This window comes from Heliconius melpomene, chromosome 2 (assembly GCF_056956725.1).
Source record: "Heliconius melpomene rosina isolate 202511_hmr_F chromosome 2, ASM5695672v1, whole genome shotgun sequence".
In the NCBI taxonomy this organism is placed as follows: domain Eukaryota; kingdom Metazoa; phylum Arthropoda; class Insecta; order Lepidoptera; family Nymphalidae; genus Heliconius; species Heliconius melpomene.
Window position 1 is genome coordinate 5,612,514 of NC_140390.1, and position 22,164 is coordinate 5,634,677.

The 22,164-nt window shown below is 35.3% G+C and overlaps 2 protein-coding genes across 2 annotated transcripts; both read left to right on the top strand.

Annotated features, from left to right (window-relative positions):
* nesd (SHC binding and spindle associated nessun dorma) lies at positions 1 to 10,102 on the top strand. Its single transcript, XM_085203998.1, has 10 exons — positions 1 to 159; positions 337 to 517; positions 835 to 1,048; positions 1,320 to 1,549; positions 1,989 to 2,149; positions 6,350 to 6,560; positions 6,916 to 7,088; positions 7,757 to 7,864; positions 8,400 to 8,554; positions 8,751 to 10,102. The coding sequence occupies exons 2-10, from the start codon at positions 337 to 339 to the stop codon at positions 8,839 to 8,841; spliced, it is 1,524 nt and encodes a 507-aa protein (XP_085060124.1). The 5' UTR covers positions 1 to 159; the 3' UTR covers positions 8,842 to 10,102.
* Positions 10,103 to 11,073: 971 nt separating this feature from the next.
* Positions 11,074 to 22,054, top strand: LOC146540556 (luciferin 4-monooxygenase-like). The gene is made up of 11 exons (XM_085200494.1): positions 11,074 to 11,289; positions 15,072 to 15,279; positions 15,443 to 15,632; positions 18,019 to 18,165; positions 18,578 to 18,728; positions 19,359 to 19,493; positions 19,901 to 20,032; positions 20,421 to 20,501; positions 20,857 to 21,003; positions 21,384 to 21,549; positions 21,714 to 22,054. Exons 1-11 carry the CDS (start codon positions 11,212 to 11,214, stop codon positions 21,839 to 21,841), a joined length of 1,563 nt encoding a protein of 520 aa, XP_085056620.1. The 5' UTR covers positions 11,074 to 11,211; the 3' UTR covers positions 21,842 to 22,054.
* The last annotated feature ends 110 nt before the right edge of the window (positions 22,055 to 22,164 follow it).

The following is a 22,164-nucleotide window of genomic DNA, read 5'->3' on the forward strand; positions in this document are numbered from 1 at the left end:
GTTACGTACGTCATAACGTTAAAAAACGTAATTTTCAAATCAAATACGAGGACCAAACGGTGATTTAGGCGTTTGTGTTTTAATAAATTAAAATTAATAATTATATGTCTAAATTTCCACAATACAAAAAGTACAAAAATCTTATTATAACACTTGAAGGTATGTAATAATCAAAATATTCTATACTTAATACTTTGTTGTATAATTATTGCTATTCAAAGTTCGAGTGAGTCAGAAGTTATTTGAAGTTATTTAAGTGATACTTACGCTTTTAATTCTAATAATTTCAAGACCTATTTGGTAAATTAAACACCACTATTTAATTTGTTCATGTAGATGTTAGCAGTACACACATTTGCTCGAAGCGATAATGAAATTCTGGAAGACTTGATCCGAGTGTTTAGCACCGGACGAGGGACAGCTAGGGAACAATGGAGCCTACAAGCAGAAATGTTAGTGGAGCCAGTAGGCTGGGATGCTTTATGGAAGTTATCCAAAGAATATTGTAAAAAGTTTGGTAAGATTATTTTCCTCTCCAGCAATATACAAAATAAGTACTTTTTAACTTTAGGAATGATTCAACTTAAAATGATAAAAATATACTTATTCAATCTCTATTGCATAAGGAAATATTATTTATTAGGATGTAGTATCATATGTTTTTATATTTTCATAACACTTACCACTATCAGCATACTATAGGACTTTTTATCCCAGAAATTGTCTGGAATAAAAATACTGAGAGATAATTTTGATTATTGCATGTTAATTGTGTTTTTTCTTTTATTTCAATTGTAAATGGTGTACAATAAGGTGTAATCTCTATACTTTTAGAGGTGAGATTTCCATGTGTTGCATACATCACGGTGACTTCAGTGGACTTTGAACAGCTCTCCGCTAATGTGGATGTTGTTAGTGTGCAACATGAATCTGTAACCTTACCTGAACAAATGTTTGACATTCCACTGATAGATCTGTGGCCCACTGTGAAACAACAAGAAATAAGTGTGAATGCCGAAAGTACAGCTGAGTTTATAGACTTATTGAGGTATGGAAGATTTTATTCTTTTTTGGTCATTATGGAGCTGTGGGGCAGGGTCTGACAGTAAGGACTGTGTGCATAATGTCTACTTAGAAGAATGATTATACTTAAATAATAATAAAAAAATCTCCAATTCAGAATTGTACCCAAAACCGTCACACTTTATAATGAGTGCCCCAATAGCCTAACTAATTGTAAATGGAAAGACTATAGTTAATTTTTTACACACTATTGAGCTTAAATTGTAGTTGAGTGGAAAAAATATTAATAATTACAGATTTCATATCCACAATATTTGGATGCCATGGGATGATTATGACAACAAAATTGTATTGCCTAAGACTATAGAAGATAGGATGAGCCTATGGATGGAACTTAACAATGGATCAATACCAAATTACGTTTCCCACTCTATAAAGATGCTAAGGAAAAGCGCTATTGATGCTCATGAGAAATTGAAGGAGCTGGACTCCTCTTTGTGTGATGGAGATATTTCTGATGGTGATGGTAAGTTTTTATGGTTTTAAACTCAAATGGTAAAAGAGATTGTATTATGAAGAATTCAACTAAAGTGCCAGTCACTTATTCTTGTCGGTCTAATCTCAGCCTTTTAAAAATATTGTTATATGAAAAACAATGAGTGCAGCCACTGTCGTTTCTCAATTTCCGCCGAATTCTGGTGGCACTGTTTGTTGTTGAGTGGTGGAACACAACGCCGCGCTTTGCCTCGACACCAGAATGAAGAGATTAAAATCATAAATATTTCATTTCTTCAAGTTGGCATTAAACTTACAACCTGTAAGGCTTACAGTCTGCAGAATTCAGCGAAAAGTGGGGAGCGGAGTGTCTTAAATCATTAGGCTTCCTCTGCCTACCCAGCTACTTGCGAGATAAAGTGTCAAGCTAAAAAAAATTTTAATATCAACATATTAAATTCCCTTTTTAGATTCCCTTTTGCCATCTAACTATATATCAGTGTGTGCAGAGATGAATGCAAAGTTAGATATGCTCATGTCCAAGTGGACTTTGTATGAAAACCCACTTATAAGAAAACAATATCTAACAAAAGCAAGAGACAAGTGGCAGAAAAATAAATGCAAAAGATATGTAAGTTGAATATATTTAATGAAGTTAATTTTCAAACCACTTTATAAACTAAAGGAAAAAAAAATATTTAGAAATCATAAAAATGAAATTGAACTTGTCTAAGGGCTCTGATCACGAAGCCATACATTCTTTTCAAGCTACGTCGGAATTCTTATATGCTATGTTAAATTTCTATTCTTATATGCTACTAGCGGACGCGCGCAGCTTCGCTTGCGTAATTAGGCGTGAATTCTAATAAGCCACGAAACATGTGTTCAATGAAATATTTTTAAGAGTCTAAATTTCAAATTTTATAAAAATCGGTGGCGATTTAAGGATTTTTCCATACAAACTTTCAACCCCTTATTTGCACCCTTAGGGGGTGAATTCTAGAAAACGACGAAACACGTCTTCTTCCTCCTGGCATTAATCCCGGCTATTGCCAGGGTCTGCCCTCCTACTCAACCTACTCCACTTTGCACGGTCTTTTGCGTCCTCGGTGGTTAGACCATTGGCTCTCATGTCCTGCATCACGACATCCAGCCAGCGCTTCCTTGGGCGTCCAGGAGGTCTCACTCCAGGAACTGATACAGCAAGGCACTAGCATCCGACATAGTTCTTAGGCCGGCGCGTAACGTGGCCAAACCATCTCAGACGACGCTCTTGGAGCTTATCCGCTACGTCACGGACCCCAAGACTACCTCGAATGAATGTGTTGCGTATGCGGTCAGACCGCGTGACGCCGCACATCCACCTCAGCATCTTCATTTCCGTGACGTGAAGCTCCTGAGTGTGCCGAGATAGTGCCGGCCAACATTCGCTGCCGTATAAAAGAACCGGTCGGATGATGCTCTTGTATATCAGCCCCTTGAGCTTGGGCGGTACTCTGCGGTCGCAGACCACACCAGTGACCTCCCGCCATTTGGCCCAGGCAGCGCTTATCCGCCCTTGGACATCGTGATCGATGCCTCCAGACTCGTGCATAACGGATCCAAGGTACCTGAACTTCTCCGACTTAACGGCTGGCTCAGGACCTATAAGGATGGTGCTCGAGTCCCGGCTCCCGCAGGCCATGTACTCTGTCTTCGACACATTTAGTTTAAGACCGCCGTTCTCAAGCGTACCCTTCCAGAGGTTCACTTTACGCTCCAGCGTCAGTCGGTTCTCGGCAATGAGTGCTATGTCGTCGGCATACATCATCAGCCATGGAGGCTGGTCCTGGATGTGAGCCGAGACAGTATCGAGCACTACATTGAATAAGAACGGACTAAGAGCCGAGCCCTGGTGGACCCCCACCGTAATCGGGAAGGGTCTAGTGTCGCCAACAGCAGTCCTAACCATAGAAGCGGAATCGTGGTACATGTCTCTGATAATCTCAATATAGGCCTCAGGGATCCCTTTGGATCGCAATGCCCACCAGATACACTGACGAGGCACACAGTCAAAGGCCTTCTGCAGATCTAAGAAGGCCACATGCAGAGCTCTCCTTTTTTCCCTGTATGCCTCCATCAAAGTTCTGAAGGCGAAAATGGCGTCCATGGTGCCCGATCCTGGCTGAAATCCATATTGAGACTCAGAGATAGTACACTCTCGGCGGAGCCTGAGGTCGATCATGCGCTCGAAGAGCTTCATGGTATGACTCATAAGCTTAATGCCCCTATAACTACCACAATCTTGAACACTGCCCCTTCCTTTGTAAATAGGGGTAATGAAGCTAAGCCGCCACTGATGCGGCATCTTACCAGTGTTCAAGATATGGTTAAAAAGGTCAGTAAGCATGAGCACACCAAGAGAGCCCAACGATTTCCATGCTTCGATCGGAATGTCGTCAGGTCCCACCGCTTTTCCGTTCTTCATGCGTCGAAGGCAATTACGTGTTTCGTCAAGGGTTATCGGGGCAATAAGTCCGAGGTTAGGCGGTGGGTCGTGATGAAGACTGCATGGGTGCTGAGTATTCAGCAACTCCTGGAAGTAGCTTCTCCACCTCTCCTTCACAGAGGCATGACTACAGAGCAGCGTGCCCTGGGAATCTTTGACGCAAAGACATTTTGCGATATCTTGCGTCACTTTATCCCGGGAACGTGCCAGTTTGTAAATGAGCTTCTGCCCCTCCACAGTTTCAAGTTTATCATACAATGGTGACAAACTTTCACTGCAGGCTCTGGCTACAGCTCTTTTACAGGCACGTTTAGCTACTGTGTACTCCAGTCTGTCTTCAGGAGAGTTGGATTCCTGCCACTTCTTAAAGGCAGCCTTCTTTTCACGAGTCACCTCCTGCACCTCGTCATTCCACCACCAAGTCTCCTTGTCGATGACACGTCCTCCCCTAGAAAGGCCAAGAACTCGCCTGCCCGCCGCAATGATTGCCGACTGAGCCCGATCCCAAGCATCCTGAGCAGTCTCGGTGTTAGTCGAAATATCGTGACTTCACCTCTGCCAGGAAGTCGGTCTGCATCGGTCCATTCAGCAACCACCACTTGATCCGAGGCCTACGTTTCTCGGCTACTTTCTTCTTCGGAGTGACGTTAAAGTCCATGACAAGAAGACGATGTTGGGCCGTTAGGCTTTCGCCTGGAATGACCTTACAGTTAGTTACCCTGCCCATATGACACCGTCTGGTCAATAAGTAGTCTATTTGAGTTGAGTGGGACCCGCTCTTATACGTGATAAGGTGCTGAGAATTCTTTTGGAAGAACGTATTCACGACGGCCAGATCAGACGCAATACAGGTTCTCAGAATGTTTTCTCCCTCTGCATTGCGAAGACCGTGCCCAAAACCCCCGTGAACACGTTCATACGGCTCAGCAGCCTTACCGACGTGCCCGTTCAAATCCCCCCCAACTAAGACCACTTCGGTAGACGGCACACCAAGTAGCACCCCTTCATACTGCTCCCAGAATGTCTCCTTTTCGGCCGCGCTACATCCCGCCTGAGGAGCATAGGCACTGATTAAGTTTGTGATAACGCCCTCAATCAGTACCCTCACTCGCATCAAGCGGTCGGAGCGACGGTCAACTTCAAGGAGCCCATTCTGAAGCTCTTCAGAAAGCACTACCGCTACACCGTTTCTACCCGAAGGTGACCCAGTGTATATAAGCCGGTAACCCTGTCCGATGTTACGGGACTTATTGCCCTTCCAGCGAGTTTCCTGGAGGAAAGCACACTGGACCCGACGTCTCATGAGTACATCTGCGAGTTCCCTGCATCGTCCGGTTAGAGAGCCAATATTCCACGTTGCAAAGCGGAGTTTTCGTCTGGGTACTTGCGTCTTTAACCGTGCCCGTACTTGACACGGTAGCCCTTGCCCACTTGTCGCAGGTGTAGGGCGATGTGCCTGCGCGTCGTTATGCGGCGACGCCCTAGCCGTACCCAGTCTGTTGTTGGTTCGTTCCATGTTGTGGCTGTTTGTGGTTTTCCTGGAGCGACTGCCGTCTGACCTCCAAAAACCCCTTTGTGGGGAAAAACCGAGGGAAGAGGAAAATAGGGAGGGGGTAGGATAGGTAAAAGAGGGAGCTGGAGAAAGGAGGAGGAGAGGGGGGGGGGAGGACACCATTCTTACGGACTGGATGAGGATATAAGAGTGGCGGCTCGAGGATCCGGGGTCGCGTACCCGTATGCCCATAAACCAATATCGGACAGGTATTAGTCTGGACACCCTCTGGATGACGAAACACGTGTACTACGTGTACTTTTAAGAGTCAGAATTTCAAATTTTATAAAAATTGGTGCCGATTTAATTTTTTTTCCATACACACTTTGAACCCCTATTTCACCCCTTTAGGTTAAAAATTTTTCAAAATCCCTTCTTAGTGGATGTCCAGATTACGAAAGTAAACTTTTGTTCAAATTTCACGTTTCTACGCACAGCGGTTACGGCTGTGCGTGCGTCTTACCTCAGTCAGTGAGGACAAGTCCTTTTATATATATAGATTAAAACTATTTTGAACTATTTTTTATGATGTTAGCTTCATTTTCATCATAACTTTTCTTCATAAGAACACACATTATACCACTGAATCTTCTGCCTTCTGTATAGTTTAGCTCAGAATGCCTAATTTCAGGACGGCCGTGAGGCCATGATTAATTGATTGTACTGTATATATTGACACAATCGAGATAATAATATAAAATATCTTCAAGAATCAAAACTATCACAATTATTTAGAAAAATTATTGATTTACAAAATATAAGTATTTAAAGTCATAATGATTTCATCACAGGTAGTCGCACTCTGGCGAGGTGGTGATATATCAGAATTCACCAACATATCAACATTCCTCCAATCAAATTTGAGCACTGCCCACACTCTCTCAATATTAGCATCAGCGGAAGAAGGACTGGCGTTGAAACCAGACGAGGTGGTAGTGTGTAGCGCACATTATGAAATACCTGAAATGTCGTTGTCTCAAATATCTTTAAGAAGTATTAATGGTAAGTAAGATGTGGGATATATTTAGTGTTAGTTTAATTTTATGTTTTAGTTAAATAACAAATATACACATAGGTTTTTAATATTTATTATAGAAAAAATTAGCCTATTATAGCATAGTGGTAGTAAGTTCTCCTCTTTCCACCGAAATTTGGAGATATTGCGTGTAAAATGGCGAAACTTAACTTTGTCTCTTTACCATATCAAAGAAATAAAAATAACAAATATTTTATTCAAGAATTTTTCGATTTGGTCTTCACAATGACACATAGAAACAAATATACATACATACATAAACTAAATACATTACCCTCCTTTTCGTCGTGCAGTAGGTATAATAAAAGGTTATTCTTACAGGTGCATCCCTCAAAGCAAGTGATATGAGGTCTTGTCTCCTGAATATGAGTGAAGAGTGTAAAATCCAAGATCTAACATTACAATGCACCAAAGTTAATACAATTATAGTAATGCAAGCCGGCATGTTACATATTAATAACTGTATGTTTACTGATGACTCTTCAAGTTCTCAGGTGAGTTCAGTGGGCTAAATTTCAGTTGCTCTCAACCAGCAATTCCGAATTTGACGGAAAGTGGGGAGCGGAGTGTCTTAACACTAGGCTTATATTTATTTGTCTTTAAATTGTAATTTTGCATAATGACCAAAAAAGAAATGTAATCGTTATCCGTGCTGCGTTGAGTACCGTCATTCAACACGCAACGGAGTTTTTCACGCAACACCGCGTTTTTCCCTTATACCAGAGTGGAGAAATTTAAATATTAATGAATTATAATCCATTGCAGTGGGAATCGAACCCACAACCGTCGCGTTAGGCGCACACACTTACCCCTACGTGCCACGACGTTTTTATTCTCTTAGCCGACATATATCCTTGCTTTGGTAGGTTGATTTATATTAAATTAACAAAATAGATTAGATTTCTTTGTTTGTGGCGTTGAGTTCTGCCACTCAACACGCAATGCGTCCAGAATTGAGCAGAAAGTGGGGAATGGTGTGTCTTAACACTAGGTTCCCTCTGCCTACCCTGCTGTGTGCAGGATACTTTATTTACATTTATTTTCTTTTTTATTTTTATTTTGTTCCTACATAAAATCTGATTTGAGTAAATTTTATTCTATCTAAACCCACCACCATCTTTTACTAGTTTATAAAAAATAATATTTTATAATGTGTTTATAGAGTGACTTCACACAAGGTATTGTAGCTAGACCGGGTGCCAAAATTGTTGTAGAAAATACCACTTTTGAAAATTTTTATACAGGAATAGTGGTACATAAAGGAGCTCAGGTTTGTATCTATGTATATAATAAAATTGAAGTTGATGTTAGGAGCATTTATTGTTTGATTTCTTATTTATTATTATAGTTTTTCTATTTTTATGAATCCTATTAATGGTAAACAGAATGAAACTAGTCATTACCAGTTGGCCAATTAGTCAACCAAAAAATCAATGTTTTAACAGTATTGTAACTAATCTTGGAACACTATTATTCCTAATCAAATGATAATTTACACAAGTAGAAAATAACTTACAGCATTTTTTTTTAGGTTTATATATCTTTTTAGCTTCATGCTGTACCCCGCCTGTAGCAGGGAACTTGAGGGAACCCAATGCTGAACACTCCATTCCTCATTTTCCTGTTTAGTGGCGGAACTCTACTCAACGCCGCGCTTTTGCCTCAACACCAGAGCGATGAAATATTTCATTTCCTTGAGTGGGAATCGAACCGATAACCTTCGGGTTTACAGTTACAGAAGTTGATTGTTTATAAGTATGTAAAAAAAAATTGATATAACTATTAATTAATTTTAATGATTTCAGTTGGAACTGCGTAATTGCCATATAAAGAAATGCGGCGTTGGCATACATATGTATTCAGGATCCCATGTCAAGTTGGATGGCACTATTGTATCTGATTGTATCGAACAGAGTGTTCGCTGTGAGGTCAACACTGAAGTAGATGCTAAGAATACAGGGTAAGTAATATTGATTAGGCTTTTATTCTATTTTAATCTGACTTTTGTAAAAGCAGGAGGTTGTATTTTTTTTATATTTGTTACTGAGGTAACTTTTGACTGAGTGAAACCGATTGCTATTATTCTTTTTTTACTTGAAAGCAGGTCCTAGCATGAAGCTAAAACAATATTATAAAATACTATTTTTGTGTTTCAGAATGGAAGATTTACAAATTATGTTAAATTGTCAAATCGGTTCCGGAGACTTGCAAAAGGAGGTGTTTATAGTGAAAGATTTAGTATTGTAATAATAATTTTTCTCAAATATTCCTTTTACCTTTATATAAAAAAGTGAGCTTACATAAAACATATAATTGTAATTTTAACGATTTGTTTTAGACACTATATTCTTTTAATTTTTTGTTTTATTGTTTTAAAATAATTAACGCTCTCTTAATTGCTTTACGCGATGTAGGTAAAAAGTTAATGATTGTAATATTATTATGTAAATATTACCATTTGTGCCTTATAGAATTTTAGAAATAGAATTTTTTATGTTTATATATTTTTGCGTATTATGTGTTAGTTATTAATATTTTTTTTGTTGTATTTATTTACTAGAATTATTTTTGCAGTAGAGTTTTTGGGTTAAATTTTGCATGTTAAAATATACTTTATTGGTCACATATAAATAGAAATACAAACAACAATTAATTTTAATTTGATTATTATATATATATTTTTAATTTAAGTGGTTTTTACTGTACTTTAACTATAATTAATTGTTCCAAAGGCTAATATTGCAGCTTTTCTCATAAAATAATGTTGGTAGCTATCTATATTGTCAAGATTCTAGTGTTGTAGTTGTAATATAATAGATATATGATTGAATGCAATAGTTATTTTTGTACGGAGCGTCTTAACACTAAAGCTAAATAACACAAAAACAATTTACTAGTGCCAAAACTCCTCCGAGTCCGTTCCCGAAATTCCCCAAGCTCCTCAATGACTTTAATCGGACGGAGAACGGAGTGTCTCAACACTTCACTGAAAAATAATAAAATATTAGACGGTTTTTCTACTTCTTTTACAAATGGCGTGACATGCGTAAAAGTTAAATAGTCATTATATAAATATTTGTAACGTCATTATTGTTGGTACCTTTAACGATTCTCAAGGTGATTAGACAAATTTAAAAACAAAACAAATTAATTACTTCCTCTCATTAAGCTTGGCGTCCGAAAATGCGACTATTATTGGTTCGATTCTTACTCGAGGGGAATAAATAATTTTTCTGTAATACGTTCCGGTAATAGCATAGCTCGGCGTTGAGATCCGCCACCCATCCGCAATATGTGCCTACTCCTTTATAAACCATTATTTTATATATATACTATATTATATTTTTAATATTAGTAGAAGCGTATAATTTACCAATTTATATAAAAGCTTTAATTTATTTTAATTCTGCTGTACTGTATGCTAGTTTTTGTTCTTATTAAATAGATTAATAGATTTGATTGTATGGTAAAAGTAATACGTTATTTTAAATAAAATTTTAAAAATAAATGTATTTTTTTATTCCAATTCTGAGTGTTTTTGTATTATAAAACTATCAAAAAAACCAAGTTAATAGTAAATTATTACGGAGTGAAGCTTTCAGAAATTACTATAGAAGAGCAATACAACAGGCTGCTAGCAACATAATATATACAAAACCTTTGGGCACAAATATGAAATAGAAATTAAAAAGTGAAATAAAAGTTTGAGAAACTTTGTTTTCTTTGTTTAAGAAAATTTGAAAGTTTGAGAAACTATTTTATTTATTTAAATTTTGTCTCAAGCTAAAATTACATTATTAAAATAACATTATAGATGAAATTACATCGTGGTAAGCGGAATGATGGAATGGAAGATAAAAAGTACATTCCCACGTTGTTCATGGAAATGGAACAAAAAGATTAAATGCGTAAGAGTTCAATGCATTAAATGCAATAGCATATATGCAGTTTGTGAAATTGATAAGAAATCATCAACTTCAATAAAATAATTGTATATTTATCTATCAACAGTTGAAAGTATTGATTTACTTTATAAGTATTTATTCTCCCGAGTGGGAATTGAACCTACAACTGTCACTTTTCTAGTCAGACATTGTACTGCTATAACTGTAACTAATATCCATGTGTAATTATTCTAATTCGAACAATGCCACAATAAATAAGGAAAAACATTAAAATTTTAACTGTAGATATTGATTACTTATTTTAACTTAATGAATTTTAATTAAGTTATTTCGTTTATACACATTTAATGAAAGGGTTCAGGCCAAATTCTGGAAGAATTGCGTGTTGAGCGGCGAAGTTCAACACCGCGCTTTACCTCGACACCAGAGCGAAGAAATGAAAATTAATAAATTTGAATAAATATTTTATTTCTTCAAGTGAGGATTGAACCCACATCCAATCGTGTTTACAGTCACACACTTGTGCCCCTGCGCCACCACTCCTCATATACAATTACTAGAGGAATATCATTCTTCTCTGAGCCAACAGAGTGACTGCTTGTGCTGGCCACAAATATAAATAGAAATACTTAACTGTAGATCATTTACGACAAAAAATATATTAATTTTATAGTGATTTTTGAGTGATTTTAGTAGTATTTAAGAAATTATAATGGAAATAAGCTCCCGATACCACCTTGGACATCTATTACTGGACCACATCAAAGATCATCTCGACGTTGTTGGCCAGGTTAGTATTATTTTTGTTCACCTAGTTTTGTGTGTAGGGTTCGAAATCCAATACATCTTTTTATAACAGTCGAAGCTTCTGCAGAATTTTGTCTAAAAATATTTATTTTATAATTATTTTTTAATACATACCTCGTAAGTTTTTTATTCTTTATTAAAAGGTATTAATTGTTAGATGTCCCCAAATAGGTAGGATATGAAGTATCAAGCTGAAGTTAATATCAAATATTAAGGTCTACGGTTTACAGTAATCAAAACCTATAGTAAATCCCATCGATCTAAAGTTATTATAAGTATTTCATACAAAAAAATAATTAAAAACTTATATTTGTAGTTTATTTCATTCAAAATTTATGCATATGACAGCAAACTTAAGTATGTCAAATGTTACAAGTTGTTGACCTACAATATTGAAATTGGTACGGAAGCCTCGGTGGGTGAGTTCGACTCGGTTTAACCGGTTTTTTTTAATAAAATTTAAAACTTTTTTATTATATAGTTTTTTGTCCACAGTCATATATAATAAGCTATAATCTATCTATACTATCTATACTTAATATAATAAAGCGGAAGAGTTTGTTTGTTTGTTTGTTTGAACGCTAAGATCTCTGGATCTACTGGTCCGATTTACATTGTTTTTGTTTTGTATGAAAGCTGCATTCTTCAGAAGTGCTATAGGCTATATAACATTACATTACACATATATACTAATAAATTAAAATACTTTCCAATTTGACATGCAATTTATTCTGCCTTGTTAATAACAACCGTCGTCGCTACCGCGTTCGTTACCGCGTCATTTTGATATTCATCCTTATGAAAATAAATATAATAGTCACTTTTAGCACTTCATCTAGATTGAAATTATATTTCTATAGAAATTATATTCTTATATTTCAAGCAGCCGTAGCCGCGTCCGGGTCCGCTAGTATAGTTATAAGCCGTTATATTTAATATGGAATCATAGCAATCCGTCTCGTTAGAGGCCAGTCGTGGTGCAGGGGCACAAAGTGTGACTGTAATCGACATGTTGTGGGTTCGATTACCACTCGAGTAAATGAAATATTTAATATTTTTCTTCGATCTGGTGTCGAGGCAAAGAACCACTCAGCATGCAATAGATACCTCCAAAATTTTGAGCAAAAAGGGGGAACGTATTGTCTTAACAGGTGATTAGGTTCCCCCTGCTTACCCTACTGTGTACAGCGTGACGCTAAAGAAAAAGCAGCCCGTCACATTCATTCAATTCAAGTCATTGTCCGAGCATTGTTCCGTAATATATTTTAATATACTCCAGTTAACAAAAATTGGTGTAAAGATATACAAGTACAGGGTGAGTCATATTGAACTTTCCGGTTTTGGAAGGACGTTGCACGAAGAAGGGAAGGAGTAGAAGGGTGGGGATGGTGTCATTAGACGCGCCATGACATGCAGTTTTAGTGTGAGCAATGATCCCCCGCACTGCTGTTTTGATCTTCAGTGATGAGGCACATTTTCACCTCGCCGTAACTGTCAACAAACAGAATTTTCGATACTGGGCTGAGAATAACCCACGAAACCTACACGAACGACCACTTCACAGCCCTCGAGTGACAGTGTGGTGCGCTATTGCAGAGTTTGGTGTGTGGGGTCCCTATTTTTTTGAAGAAGATGGTCAAGTCGTCACAGTTACCTCTGCTCGGTATTGCGACATGCTTGAAACTTTTCTGAAACCGAAATTGGAGGAATTAACGCAGAATCATGACAACGATAACATCTGGCTCCAACAAGATGGTGCTACAGCCCATACATTCAGGCGTTCAATGGAAATCCTGCGACAAATGTTTCCCGGTCATCTCATTTCTTTGCGAGGTGACGTTGGGTGGCCGCCGAGATCACCTGATTTAACCCCCTGCGATTTCTTTCTCTGGGGTTACCTGAAGGAAAAGGTTGTACACCTTCGCATCGTCATCGTCCCCGAACCATCGATGAACTGAAGGCTGCAATCATGGAAGAAATCAATGCTATTCCGCTGAATATGACTCGACGAGTAATGGACAACTTCCGGGAAAGGCTTCAGCAGTGTGTGGTCAATGGAGGTAGACATTTACAGGATATCATTTTTAAAACCAACTAAATTAAAACTGCATGTTATGTGCTTTCAAACAATAAAATAATTTTTACTGCATGTCGCTTTGTTTTTAATACACACCTTATTGAAATCGGAAAGTTCAATATGACTCACCCTGTATGAATATAATGTCTTAGGAAATACTTTATTTAAGCGTTAGGAGAATTTTAATAATTAATAAAGATATTTAAAAAAAGAGGACTTAGAACAACTGATTGTGTTCTTGTTCTACGACTGCTTCAATCATGGGTTCGATTACCACTCGATGAAATGAAATATTTAATATTTTGTCTTTCTCGCTCTGATAAGCTTGGTGTTGAGTTCTGCCACTCAACACGCAATGTCTCCAGAACTCGGCGGAAAGTGGAGAACAGAGTGTCTTAATACGAGGTCCCCTCTGCCTGCCCTGCTGCGTGCGGGATACAGCGTGAAGCTGATTTGATTTGATTTTTAACTTGTATCTCTTTCTAATCTTTGTTATTATGGATGCTGCTCAGATTAACAAAAAAAACTTAGAGCTTATTCATTTTAAAATAATTGTATATTATATTATTAATGTAGTAGGTAATGTATAGGTAAATTGAAAGTAAAAAAAATATTTTAATTAATATAACTGACTAACCTTGCCTTGAATTAACTTTTTTTTTAAATTTAATAATGAATTGTTTTTTCCTACCAAAATAATTTACTTTACTAGATTATAATAAGTAATAACCCAAAAATGATTAAAAAACGTGAGATTTTGTCATCTAATAAAAATGTAATTTGCTTTTTGTATAATATTTTATTCATTTATTAATGATTAAGGTTTTATATAGTGTTTTCTCACTAAGTAACAAGAAAACAAAAACGAAAATATACTTAATATAATAATAATAAATAATTATCAGTACTTATGCGAATTATCATTAGTCACGTGGTAATGTACATGCAACAAAAAATACTTTAACGTTTATTTTGGCCACGAAACTTCTAGACTGAGCCTCATCCCAGAGCCTCCAGACCTACCTCATTTTAGCAAAGTTAAAATTTTGAGGGTTATTAGTCTAATGTGTAGTTAGGAGGGTATGCGCACTTACTAACTTGAAAGTGGACCCTTTCAGAGGTAGAAACGCTCGTATTTTAACAAGTTATTAAGAATTGTGTAAAAAATGTACTCGTATATTTATTATTGCCGAACCCTTTATGCGGGCTTTTACCTTCGCCAGATGACCTAAGGTTGTTTAAAATTAAGGCAAAATATGTTATACTAAGGAAGCCCCATTTTTACATATACGTTTTCTAAGAAAAGAGTTGTTTTAGTGCGAAGACGTCCTGTCTTGGTACATTAGTGTGATTGAATGTAATAAACATCGTCTACTGTTTGTTTAAGAGTTTGATGGCCTCATTTCATGACAGCGATTAGCATTTGTGTTATTTAATATAATTAAAATTAAACACTAATAGAGGTCTCTGAGTAGTAGTCCGAGTGGTAGTTGAGAACCCTATACATACTTGTTTTTAGGACCAGATCTGAAATTAAAGGGGGCCAACGATGTGGTATACTAGGGAAATGACTTCGGTTTTCATCTCTTGGTATTTTTTCTCACAGAAAGTCCTTTTAAATCAGGTAGTATAGTTAAAAGAAGTATCGGCCATAAAATATCAAATTTAATATGTTTTTCAATTGCTAGATAGATGCAGCTACAAAAGAAAAGCGAACTTACGGGTCAGCATTGTCCAGATCAATTAAATTGGCAAGATCGCTACGAGTACTTGGGTACAAGCCTGGAGACATAGTAGCTGTTGGTGGAAGAAATAATTTGGATATCCATATACCGTTTTATGCAAGTGTCTTCAATGGCCTCACGTTAGTTGGTGTCGACCCATATTTCAAATATGGTAAGTAGTATTAATTCTTTCTTATGTATCTCCACTATCTTGCAGTTATTATAAAAAACTGAACAAGCGCGAGTCGGCCTCTCCCACCAAGGGTTCCGTACAAAAATTGTACAAATTACAACGATGAATATTATTAATAATAATTATAATTTTTTTTCGACAGATGAAATTTACAAACTATTTGAATTAACAAAACCAAAATTGGCATTTTGTCAACGGGATTCCCAAGAAGTATATGAGAAAGTAGCGGCAGACCTTGGCCTGCAAATGAAGATAATCACTTTCGACGGCGACTGTACTATATCGGATATAATTGACATGTACGATACAAAAGAACTGGAGCAAGACTTCAAGTGAGATCATATTTCTGTTGTTTTCATCTTTTTTTAGCCCCACGCTGTATACCATACATAGTAGAGTAAGCAGAGAAAACTTAAAATTAAGACAGTTCGTCCCCCATTTTCCGCCGAACTCTGAAGGCATTACGGGTTGAATGGCGGGCCTTAACGACGCGCTTTGCCTCGACACCAGAGTGAACTATTGAAAATATTAAATATTTCATTTCCTCGAGTGGGAATCGAACTCATAACTGATCGCATTAACAGTTACACTTTGTGCAACTGTGAGAAGTACACAAAGTAAGTACAAGTACACATTGTGTAACTGTAAGACGCCCTCTAATTATTTTAAATTATTATTTCTGTAATTGTACAATAATTTACTTTGTGACAGTAAATACATGTTTAATCAACAGCACTTACTGGCTTCGAGTCCAAAGTCTATATTTCAAAGTTAACTACTATATAATCATGTTTTGCACGTTTTTTAAGTACATTTTATATTCGTAATAAAAAAATATTGTATTAGTTTTGATGTATTTTTTACGAGTTAATAAAAACCTGTATTTATAAACCGCTCTCAAGTCTGAGATCGATCTTCAGATGCCGGTTTCATTCTTAAATTATATACTTATGTATGAATGAAAGCGGCATCTCAAGATCCACCACAAAAAAAAATATTTTCTTTATATATACTAATAAAAATATATTTATTTGAAGTTAACATTTTTGACAAATATTACTTATGGGTCATAATCAGAAAAGTGGACATTTTCGAATTCGTAACGTAACTGATAAGTAACAACACTGATAAAGTTTGTTACGAAACTGATGACATAAGGCATTATACACAACAAAATAACGATATTATATGAATAAAACTATTGTTTTTTTTATTTAATGAGACACAGATCAAAATTTTAAAGGTCCAATCGTTGAATTAACAGATTATAAATGTACGAAGAAAACATAACAAAGTGAGAATATTAACAATATAATAATGCTAGTTCGTAACGTAATAAAATTATATTTCTAGTTAGAGATCACAAAGTTAATGATAAAATTAAATTCACTTTAAAATATATCAAAATTTGAGTCGTTATCATTGGAATTAAGTTTAATTCTTTGTAAGTGTTTATTCCGCATATCTTCATATTTAATAGGATTGGTCTTTTTAAGACGTTCTCTATATCTAAAAAAAAAAAAGCATTTGTTTCAGCATTTGACATAGGAGCTTACGCTTACTGAAAATACAAAAATATATATCAAAAAATAAAAATCACAAAATCACAACTAATTTCAGAAAGAATAAAAATAAATTTTAACTAAATCGGTTCAGCTGTTTCTGAGATTAGCGTGCACAAACACATAGACAAACAAGCAAACAAGCAAAAAAACTTAAAAATCATTATTTTTGGTAACTTTACGTTATGAAAAGTCACTAATAGTTTTTTTCATATGCCAGCAATTTTTTTTTCTTATATACATATCTTCCATATACAAGCACCGGTTCGATAAAATTTTATTATAAACATATATAAGAAAACATTGGTACCGTAATTGTGAACTAGGCTTCATATTTTCTCAGTTTCGTTACGTAACGAAATATAACGAAATTGAGAATGAAGTCTGAGAAATTCTAACCTTTTTAAATATTTGCTCATAAGCCACGTGTTGCATGTGCAAGCACTGACGTTCTTTTTTGAGATTTTGTAAAAAGAAGCAAATAACATAAACAAGAAAACGAAATTATAGAATACTTACCAAAATAAAAGCCGTTTATAACCCTGAGATGTAATTTTACGCATTCCCTTTAAAACATTTGAACCCCTCAACTGCTGCGAGAACACTACTGGTTGTAGCTACGACAGCATTGACTTTTCGAATAATGGTGCCACAATAAAAACTAATATTAAATACCATCCAAAATAATTGCGTTCATATTTTAATTGTACGTTACTAGCCCTGAGTAACAAAAAGACAATATTTTGGGACAAATTTACTTAATTAATATGTATTATTTATTAAATAATGTATCAATAAAAGTAGTTCTATTTAATATTATGCATAAAGTAAAGTAATCTAAACATATCTGAAATCAAATAAAACCATAAATATTCGTAACAAATCAATTTTTAAAAAGTAAAGTGGTGAATGGGACACGAAAAAATGTATGGAAGCATTTTGAAAAGTTTTTTGCAACTAACAAAAAATACTATTAAAAGCCTTAATACATTTAAAATATTACAAAAATCTTTAAGTTAATAAGTAAATTTATCTTAAATGGCAAAATATTTAAATTATCTTTAAAATTGTATTTTTAAAACGCATTCAAAGTAGCGGGACAAGAAAAGACACAAAATGTGCACTTTTTCTGATTATGACCCTTATATGTTTTTAGACCAGAAGAGTTTGATATTGAGAAAATAAATGTTTTTTTAATCCCCACAAGTGGTTCTACTGGTAAGCTGAAAATTGCCGTTTTCAAACATGGCCCCTTTATGTTGAAGTTATTAGAATTCCTTAAAGTTAACAAAGAAAGAAAAGTGTAAGTAATATTTCATTATACAAAAAATATACTTTCTTTTAACATATTATATTATATTGCTTTTTTTGCGTGTTTTTAAGGCTTGGCGTGGACAATGACTTTTTTCAAATATTTCAAATTATTACTTGTTGTTGAAATATAAATATATTTTTTTATCCTGCACATAGCAGAATAGGCAGAGGGAACCTGGGAACCTAGTGTTCCTCAATTTTCGCCAAATTCTGGAGGCATTGCTTGTTGACTAGCGGAACTCAACGCCGCGCTTTGACTCGACACCAGAGCAAAAAAATGGATATATTAAATATTTCATTTTCCTTCCTTTACACGCGTATACCTTATGTAACGTCTGGCCTCTAATATAATATTTACTTTTTGATAATTCTATTTTTAGTCTTTAATATGTTTGTTTTAGAACTAAAAAGAGAACACTGTATTTGTCGCCGGTACAGTGGATATCGAGCTACTTCATCTGTTTCTTTTCACCCATAACTGGAGATACTAAAATTCAAACGTCAAGGCCAGATGATATCGACCATATCATTGAAATGATTAATGACTATAGAGTAAGTAAAATTTTATTTATGCTAGTATATTTTTGAGGCCAGGTGGCACAAAGGCGGTTCGATTCCCACTAGAGAAAATGGAATATTTTATATTTAGATTTTTCGGTTTGATAACGAGGCATAGCGCGGCGTTGAGTTCTGTCACTTAACACTCAATGCTTAAGAATTCTGTGAAAAATGGGGAACGAAAGTGTTCTAATGGAAACGGTCTTAACACTAGTTAAATGTTAAAATAAATTCTTTTTTTATGTGTAAATTCTTTTTTTATAAATAATATTTTATTTATTTTATATTGACAGTATTGTGATTTTACATACAGTACTTACTATTATATCTAAAAGTGCAAGAGCTTATCGCTAAGTTCTGCTGTTTCTAAAGGTTTCTTAAATGTACATAAACACATGTGTATTGGAACAATAAAGTGAAGTTTAGATGGACTGGTCACTGGGCAATTGGATGAGACTGACGGACTTCCGCCTTTTCAATAGTCTCAAATTGAATGGTTGACGGACAGTGGCTAGCTTCCCACTAGATCCCAAGCTCCACAAAAGGGGGATCCGGGGGTCCATGGGGTTGCCGCTCCCAAAAAGCTTGCTATAAGCTGACCTCCTGTATTCTTGTTGTTCACAGCCTCAATCAGGCTTATTCAGCCCCACTCTGGTGTCAACATTTTTGAGTCGCAAAGATGAAGTGGACCTTACATGTTTCGAAATTATCAATGTAGTAGGATCAAAGTTTAATCCGGATACTTTTGAAAAGTTTAAGGTAACTATAAAATACTGTAATTAAGAATTATTAAAAAATAAAATTCCATAAATGATTCTATTTCATATAATTTCGACTCTACGTACAGTACAGATGACTATGTAGAATGATTTTATTAGGAATAGCTTTCACCAGTGACTTCGTTCTCGTGGACAAATGAGAATAACTAAGAATTGTGAAAGACATCACACAATTCTTAGTGCGTAGGTATGTTAGACCGCAATTGGATATCTTGGACCGCAAAATGGTTTCTCTTCTCAGTCGTTACGCTCTTGACAGAGCGGTCGTGGCCATCACGTAGTCACGTTTTTGGCTTTCGTTATTCTTGCCACAGTTTCACGCCATTTCAATTTCATTTAATTATTTGTTTCATATTATATTATATATTTACAAAAATTTTTTTTTAGAAACTACTTTCGGAAACTTGTTTAACATTAGACGCTTATGGTCAAACTGAAATGATAGGCCCCATTCTGATGGCAAATCCTTTAAGTCCCCCTGGAAGCTGTGGAAAAGCTATATTTGGACATACTATGAAGGTAATTTATTGTTACTATGATTATGACAAAAATAATAGTATAATTGAAGCCAGTCATGGCGCAGGGGTTGGTTGTGGATTCGATCCCCATTCGAGGAAATGAGGAAATTCATTATTTCTGGAAATAAGACTTAACACTCAATCTCTCGAAAAGCTACATTATGCGGAAAGTGTGAAACTGAAAAAATAAATAAAAGTAAAATATTATTTTACCTTGAACAATTTTGCAATAAAGTGACTTATAAAAACAATTTTGTTAAAATAACCTGTCGTTATCAAGATTATATATTATGCCTATGAAATTTTATAGTTTAAAATTAATGAATGTAATAATGCTATCATATTTATAAAAAATATTAAATATTTATATGAGTATGTTATTATTGCAGCTGGTCGACCCTGATAGCGGCCTAGAAATAAAGGAACCAAACGTGACTGGGGAAATGTGGGCGAAAGGGTATTCATTTGCGGTAAACATTTTATTACATTTATAAGTAAAATTATTAAAATACCGTAGTGTTCGATCGTAAACACGATGTTTGTTGGTTCGATTCTCACTTGAGGATTAGATTTTATATTTGAGCTATTATAATTTCACTGTGACAAGATCGCCATTCAATGTTTCGAAAATTGTTAGAAATATGGAGAACGTAGTATTTTAGACTGGACTTTAGCTTTGTACAGATATGTTAGTGTAAAGTTTTTTTTTAATTTCAGGCTTATTTTTATTAGTCAAATTTCTGGGATGGGCACAGACCCCTCCCCTCCATTACTGCGCCAATGTTTTTAATATTGTTTCATAGTTATTAAATATAACATTTTCAGGGATATTACAACGATCCAGAAGAAACGAAACTGGCATACAGCGAAGACGGGTACTATAAAACTGGTGATCTATTATATAGAGATGAGGATGGCAGCTACTTCTTTGTGGACCGAATTAAATCTCTCATAAAATACAGAAATTACATTGTGAGTTTTACTTTTTATAATAATTCTTTTTTTATCGTAGTGTGTAGAAAGTTTGTAATATACACATAACTAGTAAAATATTTGTTGATCATGATCATGATCAATAGCCATCTTTTGTCTACTGCTGGACATACGCCTTCCCCAATTCACGCCATCACACTCGATCCTCAGCTCTTCGGACCCATCCGCTTCCCGCCAACCTCTTTATGTCGTCGTCCGGTCGTTTTGTACGGGGTCTCCACTCTAAGACACGTCTGCCCCAGCGGCCGTCGGCTTTACGACAGATATGCCCCGTCCATTGCCATTTCAACTTACCAATTTGATATGCGTTAAGTTTCATATCATCTTAAGTAAAAATAACAATATATTCGTAATTTAAGGTAATACCATCGGAACTAGAAGATGTTATACGACGTCATACATCTGTCAAAGACGTATGCGTGGTCGGCATCAAGGACCCAGTGGACGGGGAGAGACCGGTCGCTTGTGTTGTTAAGAAGGAAAATTGTGATGTTACCGCTAAGGAAATTAAAGATCTCGTTGAAAGTAAGTATAACATGAATAACTTTAGTTTTAAAAGTGAAAAATGTAAGTAATAAGTCGAGTGGGAATCGAACCCACAACCTATCCAGTGGTCTGGTCTCAGTAAGATATATTATTTGTATATTTACATAATTATATTAATAATATTAATTTTATATTAATTTCAGATAAATTATCCCGGAATAAAGCTTTGTCTGGCGGTGTCGTTTTTCTGGATAGCATACCATTGACATCTACTGGTAAACTGGCCAAAAAAGTGATTCTACAAATTGTTTCGAATTCTAATAGAGAATAATTTCTCCATTAATTTGTGCAAGAATAATGTAAATTATTTTGCTTATTCTGAATACGAAGGTTGTTCTTTCTTAAGAGTGGAATAACACTTTAAAAATGTTAAAATTTTTTATGTAAATTATAAGTTTGTGGTGTTAAAATAGTAGTTAGTGAGTAATTTTATGATATCTGTGATATTAGAATATATATTTATTTAAAATAAATGTACAAAATTTTTAAAAAAAACGTAATAATATTTTATCGAACTTCAAAAATCTAAACTAATTCTTTTTTTGTATTATTATCCGATAAATATTATTATTATTTTATAATATTAAATAACTC